This window comes from Rhinopithecus roxellana, chromosome 13 (genome assembly GCF_007565055.1).
Source record: "Rhinopithecus roxellana isolate Shanxi Qingling chromosome 13, ASM756505v1, whole genome shotgun sequence".
Taxonomy (NCBI): Eukaryota; Metazoa; Chordata; class Mammalia; order Primates; family Cercopithecidae; genus Rhinopithecus; species Rhinopithecus roxellana.
Window position 1 is genome coordinate 34,942,129 of NC_044561.1, and position 21,282 is coordinate 34,963,410.

Consider the following 21,282-nt stretch of genomic DNA (forward strand, 5'->3'; position numbering starts at 1 on the left):
AAAAAAAAAAAAAAAAAAAAAGCTGGGCGCGGTGGCTCATGCCTGTAATCCCAGCACTTTGGGAGGCCGAGGCAGGCGGATCATGAGGTCAGGAGTTTGAGACCAGCCCGGTCAACATGGTGAAACCCCATCTCTACTAAAGATACAAAAAATTAACCGGGCATGGTGGTGCATGCCTGTAATCCCTGCTATTCGGGAGGCTGAGGCAGGGGAATTGCTTAAACCCTGTAGGCGGAGGTTGCAGTGAGCCGAAATCGCGCCATTGCACTCCAGCCTGGGTGACAGGGTGAGACTCTGTCTCAAAAAAAAAAAAAAAAAGAAAGAAAAGAAAAAAGGCCAGGTTTGGTGGCTCATGTCTGTAATCCCTGCTACTAGGAATACTAGGGAGGCTGAAGCAGGAGAATTGCTTGAACCTGGGAGGCAGAGGCTACAGTGAGCCAAGTTCATGCCACTGTACTCCAGCCTGGGCAACAGAGTGAGACTATGTCTCAAAAGAAGGAAAAAAAGAAACTTAAAAAAAAAAAAGAAGAAGAAAAAACAGCTGGGGCCAGGCACGGTGGCTCATTCCTGTAACCCAGCACTTTGGGAGGCTGAGGTGGGTGGATCAACTGAGGTGAGGAGTTTGAGACCAGCCTGGCATGGTAAAACCCCATCTCTGCTAAAAATGCAAAAAAATAGCTGGGTCTGTGGTGGTTCATGCCCATAATCCCAGCTACCAGGGAGGCAGAAGAATCACTTGAACCTGGGAGGCAGAGGTTGCAGCTAGTGGAGATCATGCCACTGCTCCAGCCTGTGTGACAGAACAAGGCTCCATCTCAAAACAAACAAAAACAAACAAAAAAACAGGCCAGGTGCGGTGGCTCATGCCTATAATCCCAGCACTTTGGGAGGCCAAGGCAGGCGGATCACGAGGTCAAGAGATTGAAACCATCCTGGCCAAAATGGTGAAACCCCATCTCTACTAAAAATACAAAAATTAGCTGGGTGTGGTGGTGCATGCTTGTAGTCCCAGCTGCTCGGGAGGCCGAGGTAGGAGAGTCGCTTGAACCCGGGAGGGGGGCGGAGGTTGCCATGAGCCGAGATGGCGCCACTGCACTTCAGCCTGGCAACAGAGCCAGACTCTGTCTCACAAAAAACCAAAACAAAACAAAACAGGGCAAGCAATCTCCCACCAGGAAATGACAGAGCAAGTTTCCAGGTGTCCTCCACATTTCTCATTTCTTTCCTTTGGTTTTTAAAATATTTATTTATTTATTTATTTAAGAGACAGGATCTCTCATTCTATTGCCCAGGCTGTAGTGCAGTGGCATGACTACGCCTCACTGCAGCCTTGACTTCCCAGGCTGAAATGATTCTCCCATTTCAGTATCTGGAGTAACTGGGACTACAGGTGCTGTGTACGCCACCACGTCTAAGTAATTTTTTTTAAAACTTTTGTAGAGATGGGGAATAGGGGTGTCTCTTTATGTTTCCTAGGCTGGTCTTAAACTCCTGGGCTCAAGCGATCCTCCCACCCCCGTCTCCTAAAGTGCTGGGATTACTGACATGAGACACTGTGCCCGACCAACATTCTTTGCTTTGTACTCCTTAGTCTGAATATGGGTATAAACTATTAAAAATAACAAAATTATCCCTGAAGGCCAATCTTGATCTTACTCCTACACATTGAATTCATCCTGTAACAACTTTAAGATAAAGAGGTTCTGTCCTTTTAAATTTACTTGCTTTTCTACTGCAGTTTGGGTGATCTAGGCCTGAACATTACAGGACAGAATCCATCCCTGTCAGCAACTTCAATTGCTCCATTAGAATCTTCACTATTAGGTGCTTTTTTTTTTTTTTTTTTTTTTTGAGACGGAGTCTTGCTCTGTCGCCCGGGCTGGAGTGCAGTGGCCGGATCTCAGCTCACTGCAAGCTCTGCCTCCCAGGTTTACGCCATTCTCCTGCCTCAGCCTCCCGTGTAGCTGGGACTACAGGCGCCCGCCACCTCGCCCAGCTAGTTGTTTTTTTTTTTTTTTTTGTATTTTTTTAGTAGAGACGGGGTTTCACCGTGTTAGCCAGGATGGTCTCGATCTCCTGACCTCGTGATCCGCCCGTCTCGGCCTCCCAAAGTGCTGGGACTACAGGCTTGAGCCACCGCGCCCGGCCCACTATTAGGTTCTTATTTATTCATCCCAACATTCATTTAAAAAACAAACAGAAACAATATCAAAAAAACAAACTCCAACAATTCGCAAATACCAACTACGGAGCATGAGATATGAAATAAAATAATTATTTTTTTTCTTTTATTTCTGGGACAGAGTTTTGCTCTTATCGCCCAGGCTGGAGTGCAATGGCACAATCTCAGGTCACTGCAACCTCTGCCTCCTGGGTTCAAGCGATTCTTCTGCCTCAGCCTTGCAAGTAGCTAGGATTACAGGCGCGCACCACCACACCCGGCTAATTTTTAGTAGAAACGGGGTTTCACCATGTTGGCCAGGGTGGTCTCTAACTCCTGACCTCAGGTGATCCATCCGCCTCGGTCTCCCAAAGTGCTGGGATTACAGACGTGAGCCACCGTGCCTGCCCAAGAAAAAGCTTTTAACCAGTATCAGTAGATACTGGTTTGGGGGTTTCTTTGAGGGTCACTTACACCCCTGCCACCTCCTCCAGTACCAATTTACCCATGGCCAAACACAGGGTAATGTGTAGGAACCTGAAACCACGTCTCCGACCTCAGCTGCAAAACTGTGGAGTCTCACATACTAGACTTTATATTCCAGCGTTTCCTCCCACCATTACATTTTTGCTTTTTTCCATCCTTACATTACCTTTACCACATTTTTGGTTTTTTTCTCATAATTACATTAGATAAGGCACTGGCTGGACGTGATCTTTTATTAACTTGGTCTATTGGGAGCGGACAAAAAAAAAGACAAACCCTAAAACTGTCTTCAGGTCCCAAGCGTGTTTAGAAAAATACTTAAAGGCTCCTGTGGTGAGAGTGCTACCTGGTAGGGGCGTGTGGACACACGTGGAGGGCAATAAATGAATTTGAGTCTGGTGCCGAAACATCTTCCCACTGCTGTGATTTTTGTTTTCTGGTCAGAGTAATAGTGCTCGTTATAAGATAAATAAATAAAAATGGAAAAGGAAAATTTAGAGAATATGAAAACAACTCGTAATCAACGTGCTTTTTGGATGTGAACTGCTCCCTTTGGGAGGGCAATGGAGAGGTGAGGACGCACTGGGTATCTGGCCCGGAACAGCCGGCAGTGGGTACACCCTGCCAGGAGGATTCGACCGGGGTTGGGGGATCCGCCGCCCAAGGGCCGAAGAGCAGGGCCGCCCTACGGGCGCTCCCATTTGGCCACCTGAGTGGCGACTTGGCGCCTTCCTCGGCGCAGCTCCGGGGTTCCGTCGTCCCGGTTCCCACTGGTCCCTTACGCAGACACCAAAGCCAGGCACCTTCCCTCGTAACTATCCACCGACTGAAAATAGATTCTGAGTCCGCCCCCGCCCCTCCCCCCTTAAAATCCTCCCCCCGCTAAAATCCTCCCCTTTAAAGGGAGCCACTGGGTGACGCCGGGGGAGTTTGCGGAAGCGCTAACCGCGTTGGGGCCTAGGGCGGATCCCGTGATTGGAGCAGGCCCCGCCCCCGGCTCCACTTCCCCCATTGTGTGAGCGGCTCGCGCCTAGGCCCCGCCTCCCTCCGGAGGCCCGGGCCCTCCCCTTTTTCACCCCCCCTTGGCTCATTTCCGGCCGCCGCCGCTACCGCTAGCCTGTAAGGAGGATTCGGCAGAGGGAAGAAACAACAGCCGCCATCTTGTTTGTGTGCTAGGCTGGGGGGGAGAGAGGGCGAGAGGGAGCGGGCGAGAGTGGGCAAGCGGGACGCCGAGCTGAGTGCTTACTGCGGGAGCGAGAGAGTGCGGAGGGGAGCCGGGTCGGAGAGAGGCGGCAGGGGCCGAGACAGTGGCAGGGGGCCCGGGGCGCACGGGCTGAGGCGACCCCCAGCCCCCTCCCGTCCGCACACACCCCCACCGCGGCCCCGGAGCCGGGCCGGCGTCGACGCCTAGGGGGGACCATTACATAACCCCGCGCCCCGCGGCGCCTTAGCCCGCCGCCGCGGGCGGCCCGGAGCGGAGCCCCGGGGGGCGGGCGCTCCCAGCACCTGGCCGCCGGCGGTGGGGGCCGTAGCGGCGGCCGTATTTATTTATTTTCCGCGGGAGAGGAAGGCGGAGGGGAGCGCGGCGCGAGGAGGGGCCGCCTGCGCCGCCGCCGGAGCTGGGCCTCCTCGGTGGGCTCGGCGTCGGCGCGGGCGTGCGGGTGGCGCTGCTCGGCCCGGCCCCCTCGGCCCTCTGGTCCGGCCAGCTCCGCTCCCGGCGTCCTTGCCGCGCCTCCGCCGGCCGCCGCGCGATGTGAGGCGGCGGCGCCAGCCTGGCTCTCGGCTCGGGCAAGCTCTCTGCGGCCATTAGGGGCCGGTGCGGCGGCGGCGGCGCGGAGCGCGGCAGCAGGAGGAGGGTTCGGAGGGTGGGGGCGCAGGCCCGGGAGGGGGCACCGGGAGGAGGTGAGTGTCTCTTGTCGCCTCCTCCTCTCCCCCCTTTTCGCCCCCGCCTCCTTGTGGCGATGAGAAGGAGGAGGACAACGCCGAGGAGGAAGAGGCTGATGGCGGCGGCGGAGCTCCGAGAGACCTCGGCTGGGCAGGGGCCGGCCGTGGCGGGCTGGGGACTGCGCCTCTAGAGCCGCGAGTTCTCGGGAATTCGCCGCAGCGGACGCGCTCGGCGAATTTGTGCTCCTGTGCCCTCCTCCGGGCTTGGGCCCAGGCCCGGCCCCTCGCACTTGCCCTTACCTTTTCTATCGAGTCCGCATCCCTCTCCAGCCACTGAGACCCGGCGAAGAGAAAAAGGAACTTCCCCTATCCCCTCGGGTGCCGTCGGAGCCCCCCAGCCCACCCCTGGGTGCGGGGCGGGGACCCTGGGCCGAAGAAGAGATTTCCTGAGGATTCTGGTTTTCCTCGCTTGTATCTCCGAAAGAATTAAAAATGGCCGAGAATGTGGTGGAACCGGGGCCGCCTTCAGCCAAGCGGCCTAAACTCTCATCTCCGGCCCTCTCGGCGTCCGCCAGCGATGGCACAGGTTAGTTTCGGCAGCCCCGGCCTTCCACGTTCCCCTTAATCTTTTCTACTCGGTGCGCCTTTATTCTTCCATTTTTTTTTCTTCATCTCTCTCTAGTTCCCTGCCCCTTAATTAATTTTAAAGGTATTTGAATGAGCGGGTCGAAGACGTCCAGTAGCCCAACCATTTTCTTTGCCTCCCAATACATTGGTTGCAACACTATGTCATATCGATGTGTGTTCTGGAATTAGAGCTCGTAAGTGGGTGCTGTATAGAAATGGCCTGTATTGTTGCTCCCATGCAGTTTAATTTGGGAAATGCCAATGCATTTGTGTGTAAGAACTTCTGTGCAATTTAAGTCTCAATTTTTTTGGTCTTGGTAAATGAAGAATTTAGAATCCTTTCTCCTTACTGTACTTACTCTGTTTCCTCTACTTTCCACTCTTTTCAAGATTTTTTCTCCTTTGCAGAATATTTTATGTTGAAGAATAGGGTGTAAGAAAATCTTGATTTTGTGTGTGCGCGAGGTCCAAGATTTCAGATTAGAGGTGAAGTTTAACAATTCTTTTATCTTACCTCCATTCTTAGCTTTTTTTTTTTTCTTTTTCTTCTTATTTGCTTTAAGAATCAATATGGAGCGCAGTTCATTTCACATCTCCCAGTTCTTTGGTGTGAGACCAAAATGTCTGAAACTCCAGGTTTTTAGGTTGAGAGAACAGGGGCATGTTCTTTGCAGTTTCAGTCACTTTCTCATTTTAGGGGAAATAAAAAGATAAACAATTTTGTTGAGTTACGTACCTGGAAATCAAGGTTAGAAGTTGAAAGAGTTCCAATTATCAACTACAAACATGAACTGATTGTACAGAAGTTTAAAATGTGCATTAGGTTTTGTGTTTGTGTGTGTCTTTGTCTTTTTACACTTTTAAACATACTTGGAGATCAAGATTTTCGTTTAAAAGCTTTACGGATTTTTTAATTCATTCAGTTGTGGACTAGCCCCTTTGTCAGGAGAAGTTCAGGGAGACTTCCTCCATCATCCCTTCATTCTTCTCTTACAGTTAGTTTAATGGTGTTACCCTGATGGGTAAGGACCTTTTCTTTGCTGGGATAATGAAGATGAAGAATGGCTGGCCATCTGACAGTCCACAAGATGTTCCCCTTTACTACGGAGCATCTCTTTAACTCCCTGAGAACAGGCTCAACGTCATCCCTCCATCTGCCAGTGAGAGTGCATAATGGAGTTAAATGTACCCTTTGAGTTTGTGGAGAACTTGGAGAGCATGTTTCTAAGTAGGCTTCATTTCAGAGAGTGAAAATGGGAAGACAGAATCTAATGCTTTGAATTCGTTGCTTTTGTAAGAAAGATGTGAAATGAATTTAAGTTAACCTGCAAAAATTGAGCAGTAGGAATCTTGCAGAGTTTCTCTTGTAACATTGATTATGTGTGAACTTTGATCTGTACGTATTCTATGAAGGTACTGTAGTGTCCAGGGAATTTTTTAGCTGTTTTTTTTTCCTTCAGAATTCATACACATACACACGTCGTTGTATTCCTTTGCACCTACTAAAGTGCCATTCAGAAGGATTTTTTAGATCATCTTTAGACACTTAATCACCTGTAGATTTTTGTGGTGTTTCTTTAGTATTTGTGTAATGTGGTAGTTTTTGCTTTTTAGTTTTGGTGTAACGTGGCAGGAGATTTTACATTGGAGTTAGCCAGTGACTTGGAACGTAGGGGAAACTTTTTTATGTACTTTGAGGAGTCCTGATTTGAGCAGCTTCGTCTTGGAGCTGTATTGTAATACTTCTGTTCAGGTGTGCTACTGCTTTCTCCATGTCGGTCTGTTTTGCTACTTGAAATATCTTTGAATAATTACAAGAGTTCTAAATGTATCAAGTGGGCTTTTACAGTTTAAAAAACCCTCAACATTGAGATTAATTCATTCACTCATGATACTCAGAGTTTATCTTAGTTACTTTTCTAAATTTTGTAATGAAGATTGACTTCCTCCCTCCTCCCCAAATCAAGATTCTACTCCAGGAATTCTTTGGTGTACAGTTTTTAATTGTAACTAGTCTGGGTTTGGGGGAGGGGAGAAATGAGTATAAAGAAAATACTGTGGCTCTGTGAACTTACTTCAAGCTGGGTACCATTATACCTTTTTGTTTGTTTTTTTAGATGAGAGTCTCTCGCTGTGTCACCCAGGCTGGAGTGCAGTGGCGCGATCTCACTACAACCTCTGCCTCCTGGGTTTGAGCAATTCTGTCTCAGCCTCCCTAGTAGCTACAGGCGCAGGCCACCACACCTGGCTGATTTTTGTATTTTTAGTTGAGATGGGATTTCACCATATTGGTCAGGCTGGTCTAGAACTCCTGCTCTCAAGTGATCCACCCACCTTGGCCTCCCCAAGTGCTGGGATTACAGGTGTGAGCCGCCTGGCCAGGGGTACCATTATATCTTGATTTTTTTTTTTTTTTTGGCATTCTGCAGTTTGTAATATGTTTGCAGGTAACTGTTATTGGGGGCATATCACCTCTTAAAACTTTAAATTTCAAACTTGTAACTTCTGATTTTTGAGTTGTCACTTGGGTGAAAGAAATTTTTTCCTTGATATTATGGTTTTTGTCTAGAACTGGTTGAAATAAGCCCGAAATTCTAGCATGTAGGAACTTTTTTTTTTTTAAAGTGATTTAGGCTTGCACATCTCATGATGTAAATATATCCACCAAGAGCTTTCTGGTGTCAGCCTTAAAGGAAAGAAAACTGGAATCCAATGGGGTGACATGCTAAAGTGTTACAAACCAAATTAGTACGTAAGTTTCAACATCTGCATTTCTGTTTAATACTCAAATATTCTCCTAAGAAATTTCCAGGTTGATTCAATTAAGTTAAACTCAACTTTTACGTGTTGGGATGGGGAAGAGACTTATTTGTAGCCTTCACACCTTTATGTTCTTGTTTCAGTATTTGCATTTGATCCATTGAAATTTTTATTTCGTTTAGTATCATTAGGGTAAAACAAATCATTTGAGAAATGACATTTTTTTCTACTTCTCCTCCCTCCAAAAAAAGATGATGAAAGCTGCTTGTAACCTTTTTTTTTTCTAAAAATGACTGCAAGACTGGAAAAGTTAATGTTAGGCAAATCCTGGAAATATTTTTTGGAGCTGTTTCTGATCATCTGAGTGATGGAAATGATGAGGGTCATCTGTTGTCTTCATTATTCAGTGAACATGTTTTGTCACTGCTTCGTAAGCGCTTAATGCCATATGTACTTAAAAAGCACCAGGAAAGACAGGATTTTAGGGTCTGGCATATAATTAGGGTAAAGATCCTTCTGGTCTTGGTACAGTTTTGTGACCCTGAGTTTTGGGCTTTTTTTGTTTTTTGGGTTTTTCCCCCATTTCAAAGACACAGGGCAGATAGTATATAAAAGCATACCTGCCTTTTGACCAGTAGATTAATGTACACAGTGGATAAGTGGTCAGGATTTTTAAAACGTCAGCTCTCCTTTTTTTTTGAGACAGAGTTTCACTCTTGTTACCCAGGCTGGAGTGCAGTAGCGCGATCTTGGCTCACTGTAACCTCCAAGCGATTCTCTGCTTCAGCTTCCTCAGTAGCTGGGATTATAGGTGTCTACCACCATGCCCAGCTAAGTTTTGTATTTTTTAGTGGAGACAGGATTTCGCCATTTTGGCCAGGCTGGTCTCGAACTCCTGACCTCAGGTGATCCACCCGCCTTAGCCTCCCAAAGTGCTGGGAATACAGGCGTGAGCCACCACACCCGGCTATCAGCTCTACTTTGTTAAAATGCCATTGTGTGTTAGTGATTCATCATCCTAACCAAAACATTTTGATCAAGACCATTTATTTTCCAACTCTGTAACTTGTGATATACTATGTTTTATTTAATTTTGGCTTGAATGTTTACATTAGAGTTTGCTTCTGGAGTCTTGCAGATATAGCTCCTTGATTTAGTGAGGCATTGCTCTCCTCAGTATTAAATTGCAAAACATTTTACTAAAGTGCCTTAAATTTTTCTGGCAATTATTCTCAAGGCCTTGTAAGTTCATTTATAGGACTTCAATAAGGTTGTTTCTGGTTGATGATGAGATAAAGTGACTTTTAAGTTGTAACTCTTGTATGCGTTACGTATTCCAGGAGGGGTTCATCTTCTTTTACAGAGGTTGGAATCGTATTGGCATGTCCAGGGAACGGATAATAGGGAGGAGGGAGGAAAAGATTTCTGCCTTGGTGGCCTTTTGGTATTATTTTGTGTTTTTCTTTGCTTTTCTATCTCCTTTTTAGTCTATTTAATAAAAAGAAAAAAATGGAAACAGTTGAAAATTAATGCAAAGTGGTACTTGTAGGGACATTAAGTGGTAAATAGCGAAGAGAAAAAAGAGTAGGAAGAATATTGCAGATACAAGTGGGAGTGTAAAATACTTTTTCCTGGTATATTTACAAAAACAATTTGAGAGTTACTCTGCCAATTCATATACCCAGCAATTAATGGAAAAGTAAAAGATGCGGCCGGGCACGGTGGCTCAAGCCTGTAATCCCAGCACTTTGGGAGGCCGAGACGGGTGGATCACGAGGTCAGGAGATCGAGACCATCCTGGCTAACACGGTGAAACCCTGTCTCTACTAAAAAATACAAAAAACTAGCCGGGCGAGGTGGCGGGCGCCTGTAGTCCCAGCTACTCGGGAGGCTGAGACAGGAGAATGGCATGAACCCAAGAGGAGGAGCTTGCAGTGAGCTGAGATCCAGCCACTGCACTCCAGCCTGGGTGACAGAGCAAGACTCCGTCTCAAAAAAAAAAAAAAAAAGTAAAAGATGCTACTTTTGTGTTTGTCCAGATTTTAGGGTTTCCTCCTTTGAAGATTTCTAAAGTTGAATTTTTTTAAGTGAGGCAAGCAGTAAAATTAATGGGCAAATGAAGCAAATTATACCAAGTCTAAATTTTTTTTTTTTTTTTTTTTTTTGAGACAGAATCTCGTTCTGTCACCGAGGCTGGAGTGCAGTAGTGTGATCTTGGCTCACTTCAAGCTCCACCTCCCAGGTTCACACCATTCTCCTGCCTCAGCCTCCCGAGTAGCTGTGACTACAGGTGCCCACCAACACCCCTGGCTAATTTTTTGTATTTTTAGTAGAGACGGGGTTTCACCGTGTTGACTAGGATGGTCTCGATTTCCTGACCTCGTAATCCTCCCACGTCAGCCTCGCAAAGTGCTGGGATTACAGGCGTGAGCCACCGCACCCGGCAAAAATTCTTTAACATTGAACTTCGCAGGTGATTTTTTTTTTTTTCGCTTAGTAGACAGTAGTTTTGTTCTGAAATTTTAATGGGAAATTTTTTATTACTGATCACTTTCCCAGAGACACTTGAGGATAAATATTAATTGAGGTGTTAAGCCTCTTCTGAGCAATTTGGATATAATTTGTTTTTAGATACAGATTTTTTATAAATGCCCCAAAGCAATTAGAAGTAATTTTGTTGAGAGAGAGAGTGTAAAACTAAAAGTATTGAAAAGAGTAAGAGAGTAGCTAAGAGAATGAGTATTGGAGTCAGACTGCTAGAGTTCATATCCCAGACTTGTGTTTATTAACTGTGAACTTTGGGCCCAATACTTAACTTGGCTCAACCTCCTCACATTTATTCCTAACCACAACCCTGTAAGGTGGGTACCCACCTTATAGGAATCCACCTTACTTATCCACCCTGCAGGGTTGTGGTTAGGAATAAATGAGAATTCTCTTTATCAGATGCTTAAGACTATGCTTGCTTCTGTGTAGTATGTGTTCATTGTTAACTGTTTTTAACTTTATTGCTAAATATACCAGAAGAAAAGCAGTGATAGGTGGTTTGGGGTTGTTTTGTGTTTTTGTTTTGCGATGGAGTCTTGCTCTGTTGCCCAAGCTGGAGTACAGTGGCGTGATCTTGGCCTACAGCAACCTCCACCTCCCCGGTTCAGGCGATTCTCCTGCTCACCTCCCGAGTAGCTGGGACTACAGGCATGCACCACCACGCCCGGCTAATTTTTGTATTTTTAGTAGAGACAGGGTTTCACTATATTGGTCAGGCTGGTCTTGAACTCCTGACCTTGTGATCCACCTGCCTCAGCCTCCCAAAATATTGGGATTACAGGGGTGAGCCACCACACCCAGCCTGTTTTTTGTTTTTTTTTTTTTTTTTAAGTGGATATGTAGTAGTCCCCTCTTATCCTTGGGGAATACATTCCAAGGTCTCCAGTGGATACCTGAAACCCTGGATAGTAGTGAACATAATTGTCATCAGAACATGTTTCTGTCCGTGTCTTCCACACACGAATTTAATGCCTTTTCTTCTTAACTGATCGCTTGTCATGCACTGCGGCTGTGATGTTTGCAGTTTGAGGTGCAACAACAAAACTATCACGAATTTTTTTCCTTCTTCACAATTTCACGGATAGATTTGATCTTTGCAACCTCAGCGTACAAATTTTTTTCGTTCCTTATTGAGTCAGGAACTTTCACCTTTAAGCAGTTTACAGCTTCTCTTTGGCATATCCAAATTGCTGTCATTGCCATTCTTGCACTTAGGGACCGTCATTAAGTAAAATAAGGGTTACTTAAAACTCAAGCACTGCCGTACTCCATAGTCAGTCTGACAGTCAGTCTGGTAACTGAGATGGCTACCAAGTGACAAATGGCTGGTAGTTTATACAGGTGAATACGTTAGACCAAGGGGAGATTCACTACCCGGTCAAGTGAGATTTTGTCAGGCTACTCAGAATGGCATGCAGTTTAAAACATTGTTGTGGCTCTCACCTGTAATCCTGGCACTTTGGGAGACTGAGGCAGGAGGATTGCTTGAGGCCAGGCATTCAAGACCAGCCTGGGCAATGCAGTGAGACCCCTCCCAACCCCCGACCATCTCTATAAAAAAATTTTTTTTTAAATCAGCAAGGCGTGATGAGGTGCATCTGTAGTCCTGGCTTCTTGGGAGGCTAAGGTGCGAGGATCACTTGAGCCCAGGAGTTTGAGGTTACAGTGAGCTATGATCACACCACTGCACACTCCGGCCTGGGTGACATAGCAGGACTCTGTTTCTAAAACAACAAAAATTAGTGTTTATTTCTGCAGTTTTCTTTGTAATATTTTGGACCACAGATGTCTGAAATGGTAGAAAGCAAAACAGAAGATAAGGATGAACTACTGTATAGATAGACTGGATAAAGAGAAAGCCAAGTGCGTGATGTTCATAGAGGAGTCTTAGGAGTAAGCCTTATGGCGTCTATCCAAAGATGGTTTTCTAGGAGTATCAGAATATGGGAACAGAGCTTAAAATAGAAAAATACTGTACAGTTAGCCTTCCATATCTGTGGGTTCCATGTTTGTGGATTCAGCCATGGATTGAAATTTCAATTTAGGGGAAAAAAATGCGTGGTTGCGTCTGTACTGGACATGTACGGGCTTTTTTTTCTTGTCATTATTCCCTAAACAATACGGCATAACAACTATTTATGTTGCATTTACGCTGCATTAGCTATTGTTAATAATATAGAAAGAATTCAAAGTATATAGGTGGATGTGTGTAGGTTATATGCAAATATTACATATCTCCTTTATATCAGGGACTGGAGCGTCCTCAGATTTTGGTATCTGCAGTGGAGGGAGTGGATTCTGGAACCAATTAGCCAGCAGATACCAAGGGACAATCATATATATATATGTATACTATCATTAAGATGCCTTGTGTACATAAGTAATTGAAATGAAAATCAGATATTTAAGGCATAATGAGAAAATGGAAAACATTGTTCTTGTTAGAAATGTTCAAGATAAGAATGGCTTCTTGATAAAGAACTGTGTTAAGCATGATTTTTTCTTTCTTCTTTTTAGACACAGAGTCTCACTCTGTTTCCTAGACAGGAGTACAGTGGTGCAGTCTTGGCTGACTGCAGCCTCCATCTCCTGGGTTCAAGCGATTCGCCTGCCTCAACCTCCCAAGTAGCTGGGATTACAGGCACCCACCACTATCCATCCCTGGCTAATGTTTGTATTTTTTTTTTTTTTTTTGAGACGGAGTCTCGCTCTGTCGCCCGGGCTGGAGTGCAGTGGCCGGATCTCAGCTCACTGCAAGCTCCGCCTCCCGGGTTACGCCATTCTCCTGCCTCAGCCTCCCAGGTAGCTGGGACTACAGGCGCCCGCCACCTCGCCCGGCTAGTTTTTTGTATTTTTTAGTAGAGACGGGGTTTCACCATGTTAGCCAGGATGGTCTCGATCTCCTGACCTCGTGATCCGCCCGTCTCGGCCTCCCAAAGTGCTGGGATTACAGGCTTGAGCCACCGCGCCCGGCCTAATGTTTGTATTTTTAGTAGAGATGGGGTTTCATCATGTTCGCCAGGCTGGTCTCGAACTCCTGACCTTAGTCTGCCCACCTAAGCCTCCCAAAGTGCTGGTATTACAGGCGGGAGCCACAGTGCCTGGCCAATTAAGCATAATTTTTTCTATTTTTCATTTTGTTACCTGGGTCTTTTTTTTTGAGATGGAGTCTCACTCCGTCGCCCAAGCTAGGGTGCAGTGGCGCGATCTCGGCTCACTGCCAGCTCTGCCTCCCAGGTTCACACCTTTCTTCTGCCTCAGCCTCCTGAGTAGCTGGGACTACAGGCGCCCACCACCACGCCCAGCTAATTTTTTCTATTTTTCGTAGACACGTGGTTTCACTGTGTTAGCCAGGATGGTCTCAATCTCCTGACCTTGTGATCCACCTGCCTCGACCTCCCAAAGTGTTGGGATTACAGGTGTGAGCCACCACGCCTGGCCAAGAATAAATTTTTTTGAGATGGAGTCTTGCTGTGTTGCCCAGGCTGAAGTTATCCTCCTGCTTCAGCCTCCTGATTAGCTGGGTTTACAGACGTGAGTCACTATGCCTGGCTCCAAGAAACTTTTCTTATAAAGGAGGAAAAAGTAGGAGCAGTACAGTGCTCCAAAGAATTTTTTTACAACAGTTAAGGAAGAACTACCTTTTACTTGTAGCACTAGAGATTCTGTTTCAAAGCATAAACAAAGAATACTTACCTTTATTACTTGTAATGTACTCTCATATTTTCTGTTGCTTTCTTTTTTTTTTTTTTTTTTTTTGAGACGGAGTCTTGCTCTGTCCCCCAGGCTGGAGTGCAGTGGCGTGATCTCGGCTCACTGCAAGCTCTGCCTCCTGGGTTCATGCCATTCTCCTGCCTCAGCCTCCCGAGTAGCTGGCTACTCGGCGCCCACCACTGCGCCCAGCTAATTTTTTGTGTTTTTAGTAGAGACGGGGTTTCACCGTGGTCTCGATCTCCTGACCTTGTGATCTGCCAGCTTCGGCCTCCCAAAGCGCTGGGATTACAGGCGTGAGCCACCGCGCCCGGCCTTCTTTTTTTTTTTTTTTTTAGTACTGGTTGCAGCCTATTATATTGATTTTTATGACCCACTTTTGGCTTGTGAGCCATAATTTGAAGAATACTGGTGTAGAAGAGTTGACAAGATGGCAGTTACTCTGTATTAGGCCAACGTTTTCTGTATGCTAGGCACTTATCCTCTGTACATTGTTCCTTCTTTCCTTCCTGGAGTTTATAGATAAGGGAAGAAGACTGGCATTCACTAAGTCTGGTGTGATCAGCATTGTATTTGGAAGTACACATATAGTGGGAGGAACGGAAGGACCTAACCCAGTAGTTACAGGCCCTAATGGCTCTCTTTGAGGAATTGTGTCTGATTTTGGGATCTCACAGATAGAGATAGGGTTAGTAAAAATGAGCCCAGGCTAGAAAGGAGACTGTGTGAGGCCAGAGTATATCCTGTTCTGGGAACTTATGAGTACTATCTAACTGGTAGGATAGCCAAAAACATGACTGTAGAGGTGAGCAAGGGGCCAATCATGGAGGGCTTATAATACAGGAGTTTAGACTTTCCGTTTTACCCATTTAATGGATGGAGCAGAATTGTGCCTTAGGCAGTTAAGTAAAAGGAGGAATAGTTTGGGAAGAAGCAGGGAAAAATGGGAGGCAGGGAGACCAGTGAAACAGCTGTTTTAGGGTTCCAGCCACCCTTACCATAGAAGACGGAAAGAAGTGGAAAGATTTGAGGGAAGATGGATGGTGAACAGAACTTGGTGATTGATTAGAAGTTAGGTAATAAGATGAATAAATCAAGGATAATTCCCAAGTTTAAAGTTTGAGCAACTCGATGGGTGATGATTTATTTATTTATTGACAGACACTCTCTGTCACCCAGGTTGGAGTGCAGTGGTGTGATCTCAGCTCTCTGCAACCTCTGCCTCCCGGGTTCAAGCGATTCTCATGCCTCAGCCTTCCACATAGCTGGGACTACAGGCATCCGCCACCACACCTAGCTAGTTTTTGTATTTTTAGTAGAGATGGGGTTTCATCATGTTGGCCAGGCTGGTCTCGAACTCCTGGCCTCAAGTGGTCTGCTCGCCTTGGCCTCCTAAAAGTGCTGAGATTACAGGTCTGAGGCACTGTGCCCAGCTGGATAATTATTTAATAAATTGGGGCGCATAGGAAGCATAGTATTTGTGAAGTGGGTGTGCAGGTGTGATGGGGCTAGTGATGTTACATTTGGGGCATTTTGAAGTCATGGGGTTCTTCTGAGTTGAGCAGTCATTCTTTTCATTTGCTGCACCTTTATCTCATTTTAGCCAACAGACATTGGATACCTACCAAGTCTTAGGCATTTGCAATGTAAAGACGAATTAAGGTGCCTTCTGCTGTCAAAACCTTTAGAGATACAGTGGGGTTGGTATACATGTCTACACAATTTTCCTGTAAGTTGCGCTTTAAACGGTTTTTTAAATGTTCTGTATAAAGGCAGGGGATAGGGATTGTTTTTGACAGAGTAGGTTTGGAGTGTTGGTGGAAAACTTCACGGAGAAAATGTATATTTGAATAGGGTTGGTGGAAATTAAAGTAACATACGTTAGGGAAGGTTGGAAGAGATTTTCAGATGGAGCTAACATGGTTCTGATGTGGCTAGAATATACGCTGTGTGGTAGGGTTTTTCATGGGAGACAGATGGGAAAGGATGTTGGGGTTCTATTATGGAAAAATAAATATGTTAAGGAATTTGCCATTTATCTTAGCATCAGGGTAAAAATTTTATGACGAGGTTGGGGAAAGACTAATTCTGGTAATGCTGTATAGAGCAACAGTAGGTAGAACCTATGGCAGGAAGACTAGGAATATGTTATTTACCTCTTTTGTAATGAGCTTGTCATTTGCCTTGGAAATTTTTGGTAAATTGTAATCAATAAAGTGAATTGTTTATTTTGTTCAAGATCCATGTTTGGTTTACCAGTTGTCATAAATGTAGAAAATATACCAGATACCAAGTTAGAAACCATTCACTCTCCCTGTTATTTACAGATATGCAAGTTTTTTTGTTGTTTTTTGTTTCATTTCGTTTTTAAAGGGTATGTTTCTCCATCCAGGATTCTCTATAGGCATTCCCTTGTAACAAATCCCAAGTTTTGCTCAAAGTCAAGAACTGTTCAGTGACAATTTAGTTAGCACACAATTTAGGCTTACTATAAAACATGTTCTTGAGTTGATTCTTAAGATGGGATTTTAATGAATAATAGTGTCTTCATCATGTAGTTTTTTTGTTGTTGTTTTTGTTTTTTAAATACAGAATCTTGCTCTGTTGCCCAGGCTGGAGTGCAGTGGTGTGATCTCAAGTAGCTAGGATTACAGGCGCCTGCCACCACACCTGGCTAATTTTTGTATTTTTAGTAGACACAGGGTTTTGTCATGTTGGCCAGGCTGACCTCGAACTCCTGACATCAGGTGATCTGCCCGCCTCGGCCTCCCAAAGTGCTGGGGTTACAGGCGTGAGCCACCGTGCCCAGCCTCATGTAGTTATTTTCACAAGAAGTGTCACTATATTAATATATTGAAAAAGAGCAAGGTAGATTGTCAATGTGAATTTTCTAAACATGGCCCCAGGTCACATTCTGGATCAATTAAAGCACTTCATCTCTGTTTAAAATTCAAGACTTAAGGCTGGGCGCAGTGGCGTACGCCTGTAATCCCAGCAGTTTGGGAGGCTGAGGCGGGCAGATTACTCGAGGTCAGGAATTTGAGACCAGCCTGGCCAACATGGTGAAATCCCATCTCTACTAAAAATACAAAAATTAGCCAGACGTGGTGGCAGGCGCCTGTAGTTCCAGCTACTGGGGAGGCTGAGGCAAGGGAATCTCTTGAATCTGGGAGGCAGAGGTTGCAATGAGCTGAGATTGCGCCTGGGCCACGAGCAAAACTCCGTCTCAAAAAATATAATAATTATTATTATTCAAGATTGAAATGTTTGGGTTTTTTTGTTTTTTGAGATGGAGTCTCACTCTGTCACCCAGGCTGGAGTGTATTGGTGAGGTCTCAGCTCACTGCAGCTTCCGCCTCCTGGGTTCAAGTGATTCTCCCATCTCAGCCTCCCGAGTAGCTGGGACTACAGGCGCATGCTACCACAGCCGGCTAATTTTTGTATTTTTAGTAGAGACAAGGTTTCGCTATGTCGGCCAGGCTGGTCTTGAACTCCTGGCCTCATGATCCGCCTGCCTCGGCCTCCCAAAATGCTGGGATTACAGGCGTGAGCCACCACGCCGGGTATTGTTGGGGTTTAAGAAGAATAAACTTCAAGTTAATCTCTTTCCAAAGTATGGGTACACCTTTTGATGTCATGATAGAAGGACCATGTTAAGAGTATATATTTTGAAATTTGCTTGCACTTTTGCCCTTTCACTATTGGATTTCAAAATTCAATAGCTGCCAGCATTTGTAGCTATGTAATTCTGTGTAATTATCATCTTTTATCCAAATTTATGTAAAACTTAACAAGTTATCCTAATTTTTTGGAAGTATTAGAAATCTTGCCTATCATGGATATTTTATTTTATTGCATGGATATTTTATTTTAATTAATTAATTATTAATTAATTAATGGATATTTATTTTAGTAAATGGATATTTTATTTTAATTATAAAATTAAATTTTATTTTGGATATTTTATTTTAATATGGATGGATATTTTATTTTAATCCAGCATGGATATTTTATTTTAATTAATGTTCCTTCAAATTACGTAGTTTGAAATGTTTGTGCATCTTTATTTCCTTGCTAGGTGGGTTGTTTATATGATAATTCTTCATCTACGGAGGGTTAAAGTACCTTTTTTTTTTTTTTTTTTTTTTTTTGAGACAGAGTCTCGCTTTGTCGCCCAGGCTGGAGTGCAGTGGCCGGATCTCAGCTCACTGCAAGCTCCGCCTCCCGGGTTCACGCCATTCTCCCGCCTCAGCCTCCCGAGTAGCTGGGACTACAGGCGCCCGCCACCTCGCCCGGCTAGTTTTTTGTATTTTTTTAGTAGAGACGGGGTTTCACCGTGTTAGCCAGGATGGTCTCGATCTCCTGACCTCGTGATCCGCCCGTCTCGGCCTCCCAAAGTGCTGGGATTACAGGCTTGAGCCACCGCGCCCGGCCTAAAGTACCTTTTTTAAATGAAGTACTGAATAGAGGTTAGGAAAGTTGTTTGAACCTGATAAATTTGCAAGATTTACAAAATTTTCTCATTTCAAAAGCTTCAGTTTTAAAATTACATGCTTTTTAAGCATCCGGTGTAAGAGTAGGAGTGTCCAAAAGCAATAAGAATAAGAAGTCTTTGTAAGATTGGTAGTTTCAGTGTTTAGCCAAACCATTATCACAATTAGAATGACTAATGTTATGTAGGTTTGATTTTCAACTCCATTCTTTTTTTGTTTTGTTTTTTTTAAAATTCCAAATCTCTAACCTAGACTAGGTACGGTGAGTGTTGTGATCTCTGCCCACCTCATCACTCACTTTGTTCTCCCCACTTTATTTCAACTGCTGAACTGGCTGAGCTTTTACTCCTCCCCACCTTAGGTTGTTCCACCCTTCATCTGTCAAGCTCCTACTCATCCTGTGGACTCCACCTCTGGGTTAGATGAAAGAAAAGTTTGAAATGTCCACTCTTTAAAAACATTAAGTGTTTTTTGTTGTTTGTTTGAGACTGGGTCTCACTCTGTCTTCCAGGCTGTAGTGCTGTGGTGCAATCTTGACTCATGGCAGCCTCGACCTCCTTGGCTAAATGATCCTCCCACCTCAGCCTGTAGCTGCACCACTATGCCTGGCTAATTTATAAATTTTTTTTGTAGAGACAGGGTCTTGCTGTCTTACCCGGGCTCGTCTCAAACTCCTGGGCTCAAGCGACCTGCCTTGGCCCTCAAAGTGCTGGGATTACAGGTGTGAGCCGCCTACCAAGTCTCCTACCAAGTCTGGCCTAAAAGCATTTTTTTATTTTTATTTTTTGAGATGGAGTCTTGTGCTGTCGCCCAGGCTGGAGTGCAGTAGCGCGATCTTGGCTTACTGCAGTCTCCACCTCCACGGTTCAGGTGATTCTGGAGCCTCAGCCTCCTGCATAGCTGGATGGCGTGTGCCATCACCCCTGGCTCATTTTTGTATTTTTAGTAGAAATGGAGTTTCACCATGTTGGCCAGGCTGGTTTCAAACTCCTGACCTCCGCCATCCTCAGCCTTCCGAAGTGCCGAGATTACAGGCGTGAGCCACCGTGCCCGGACCTAAAAGCATTTTAATGCCACAGAGAAAACCAGCTAAAAGGAGGAGGAGCAGTAGATGAATTCTTTGGGATTTGAGAAAATTGACTAGATTTGAAATAATTAATAAAAGTATTTTACTTAATGAACACAGTTTAAGAGAAGTGAGTTGATTTTACTTCATTTTACCTAAAGTACAAAGGTAAGTGTGTTTACTCAACAAATAATGTGTGAGCCTTTTAAGTAAAAAAAAAAAAAAAAAAGTGTAACTGTGAGAGATACTAATATAGTAGAATTAGATGTTGAGCCAAAATTATTTTAATTTTAAATTGCATTTTGTGTCATAGTTAAGTAACTAGAAAATTATCTGATTTATGTTCATAGTGCAGTGTTTGGGATTATATTTTTAATGGTCCTAATTTTAAAGGTTATGCTTCATTTAATTTCTCATGTATCATTGAATTGTTTGGAAAGGCTAAATGAACAGAGTTTTTTTTTTATTTATTTGGAGTATCGCTCTTGTTGCACAAACTGGAGTGCAATGGCGCAGTCGCAGCTTACTTAAACCTCTGCCTCCCGGGTTCAAGCGATTCTCATGCCTCAGCCTCCTAAGTAGCTGGGATTACAGGCCACCACACCCAGCTAATTTTGTATTTTTTTAGAGACAGGGTTTCTCCATGTTAGGCAGGCTGGTCTTGGACTCCCGTTATATTTTTTTCTTAGAGACAGGGTTTCTCCATGTTAGGCAGGCTGGTCTTGGACTCCCGTTGTATTTTTTTCTTAGACACAGGGTTTCTCCATGTTAGGCAGGCTGGTCTTGGACTCCTGGCCTCAGGTGATTGCTCGCCTCGGCCTCCCAAAGTGCTGAGATTACAGGTGTGAGCCACCACGCCTGGCCGCCGAGTTTATTTTATAAGGGATTGTTATATGGTTAAATCTGTTGTAAAGAGCAGACCACAAGAAGTAATAGGAGACAGCAAGGGTGATCTACAGAATCAGTATGTAATAATGAAAGGATGTTTTGACTCAACACTAGTTTCCCACGTGTTTAATCCAAACTCAGTTGTTGTTTAAATTGTCACATTTCTAATACATGGTCCATTGGGTAAACCATGTATTAGGCTAAACTTTTCTTTTTCTTTCTTTCTTTCTTTTTTTTTTTTTTTTTTTTTTTGAGACAGGGTCTCATTCTGTTGCCCAAACTGGAGTGCAGTGGCGTGATCATGGCTCACTGCAACCTCAACCTCCTGGGCTCAAGCAATCCTCCCATCTCAGCCTCCCAAGTAGCTGGGACTACAGGTGTGCTGACCACCATGCCTGGCTAATTTTTGTATTTTTTTGTTGACACTAGAGTCTTTCTGCATTCCAGGCTGGCCTTGAACTCCTGCGTTCAAGCAACCATCCAGCCTTGGCCTTCCAAAGTGCTAGGATTATAGGCGTGAGCCACGGTGTCCAACCTGTGCTAAACTTTTCAAATCAGATTTGTATGTGTCTTGTCCTGTTTTAGTTCACCATGATTGGACTAAATGTACACTCAGATGAAGAAACTTAAAAAAAAAAATACTGCTCCTTGTGAGGCAG

At 44.7% G+C, this 21,282-nt stretch overlaps 1 protein-coding gene across 1 annotated transcript in view; it reads left to right on the plus strand.

Annotated features, from left to right (window-relative positions):
* The first annotated feature begins 3,807 nt into the window (after positions 1-3,807).
* EP300 (E1A binding protein p300) overlaps positions 3,808-21,282 on the plus strand; it is a 94,801-nt gene continuing 77,326 nt past the window's right edge. Inside the window, exon 1 of the mRNA XM_010377266.2 lies at positions 3,808-5,117. Coding sequence (XP_010375568.1) covers positions 5,024-5,117 — 94 coding nt within the window. The 5' untranslated portion in view covers positions 3,808-5,023. The remainder of the gene's footprint in view (positions 5,118-21,282) is intronic.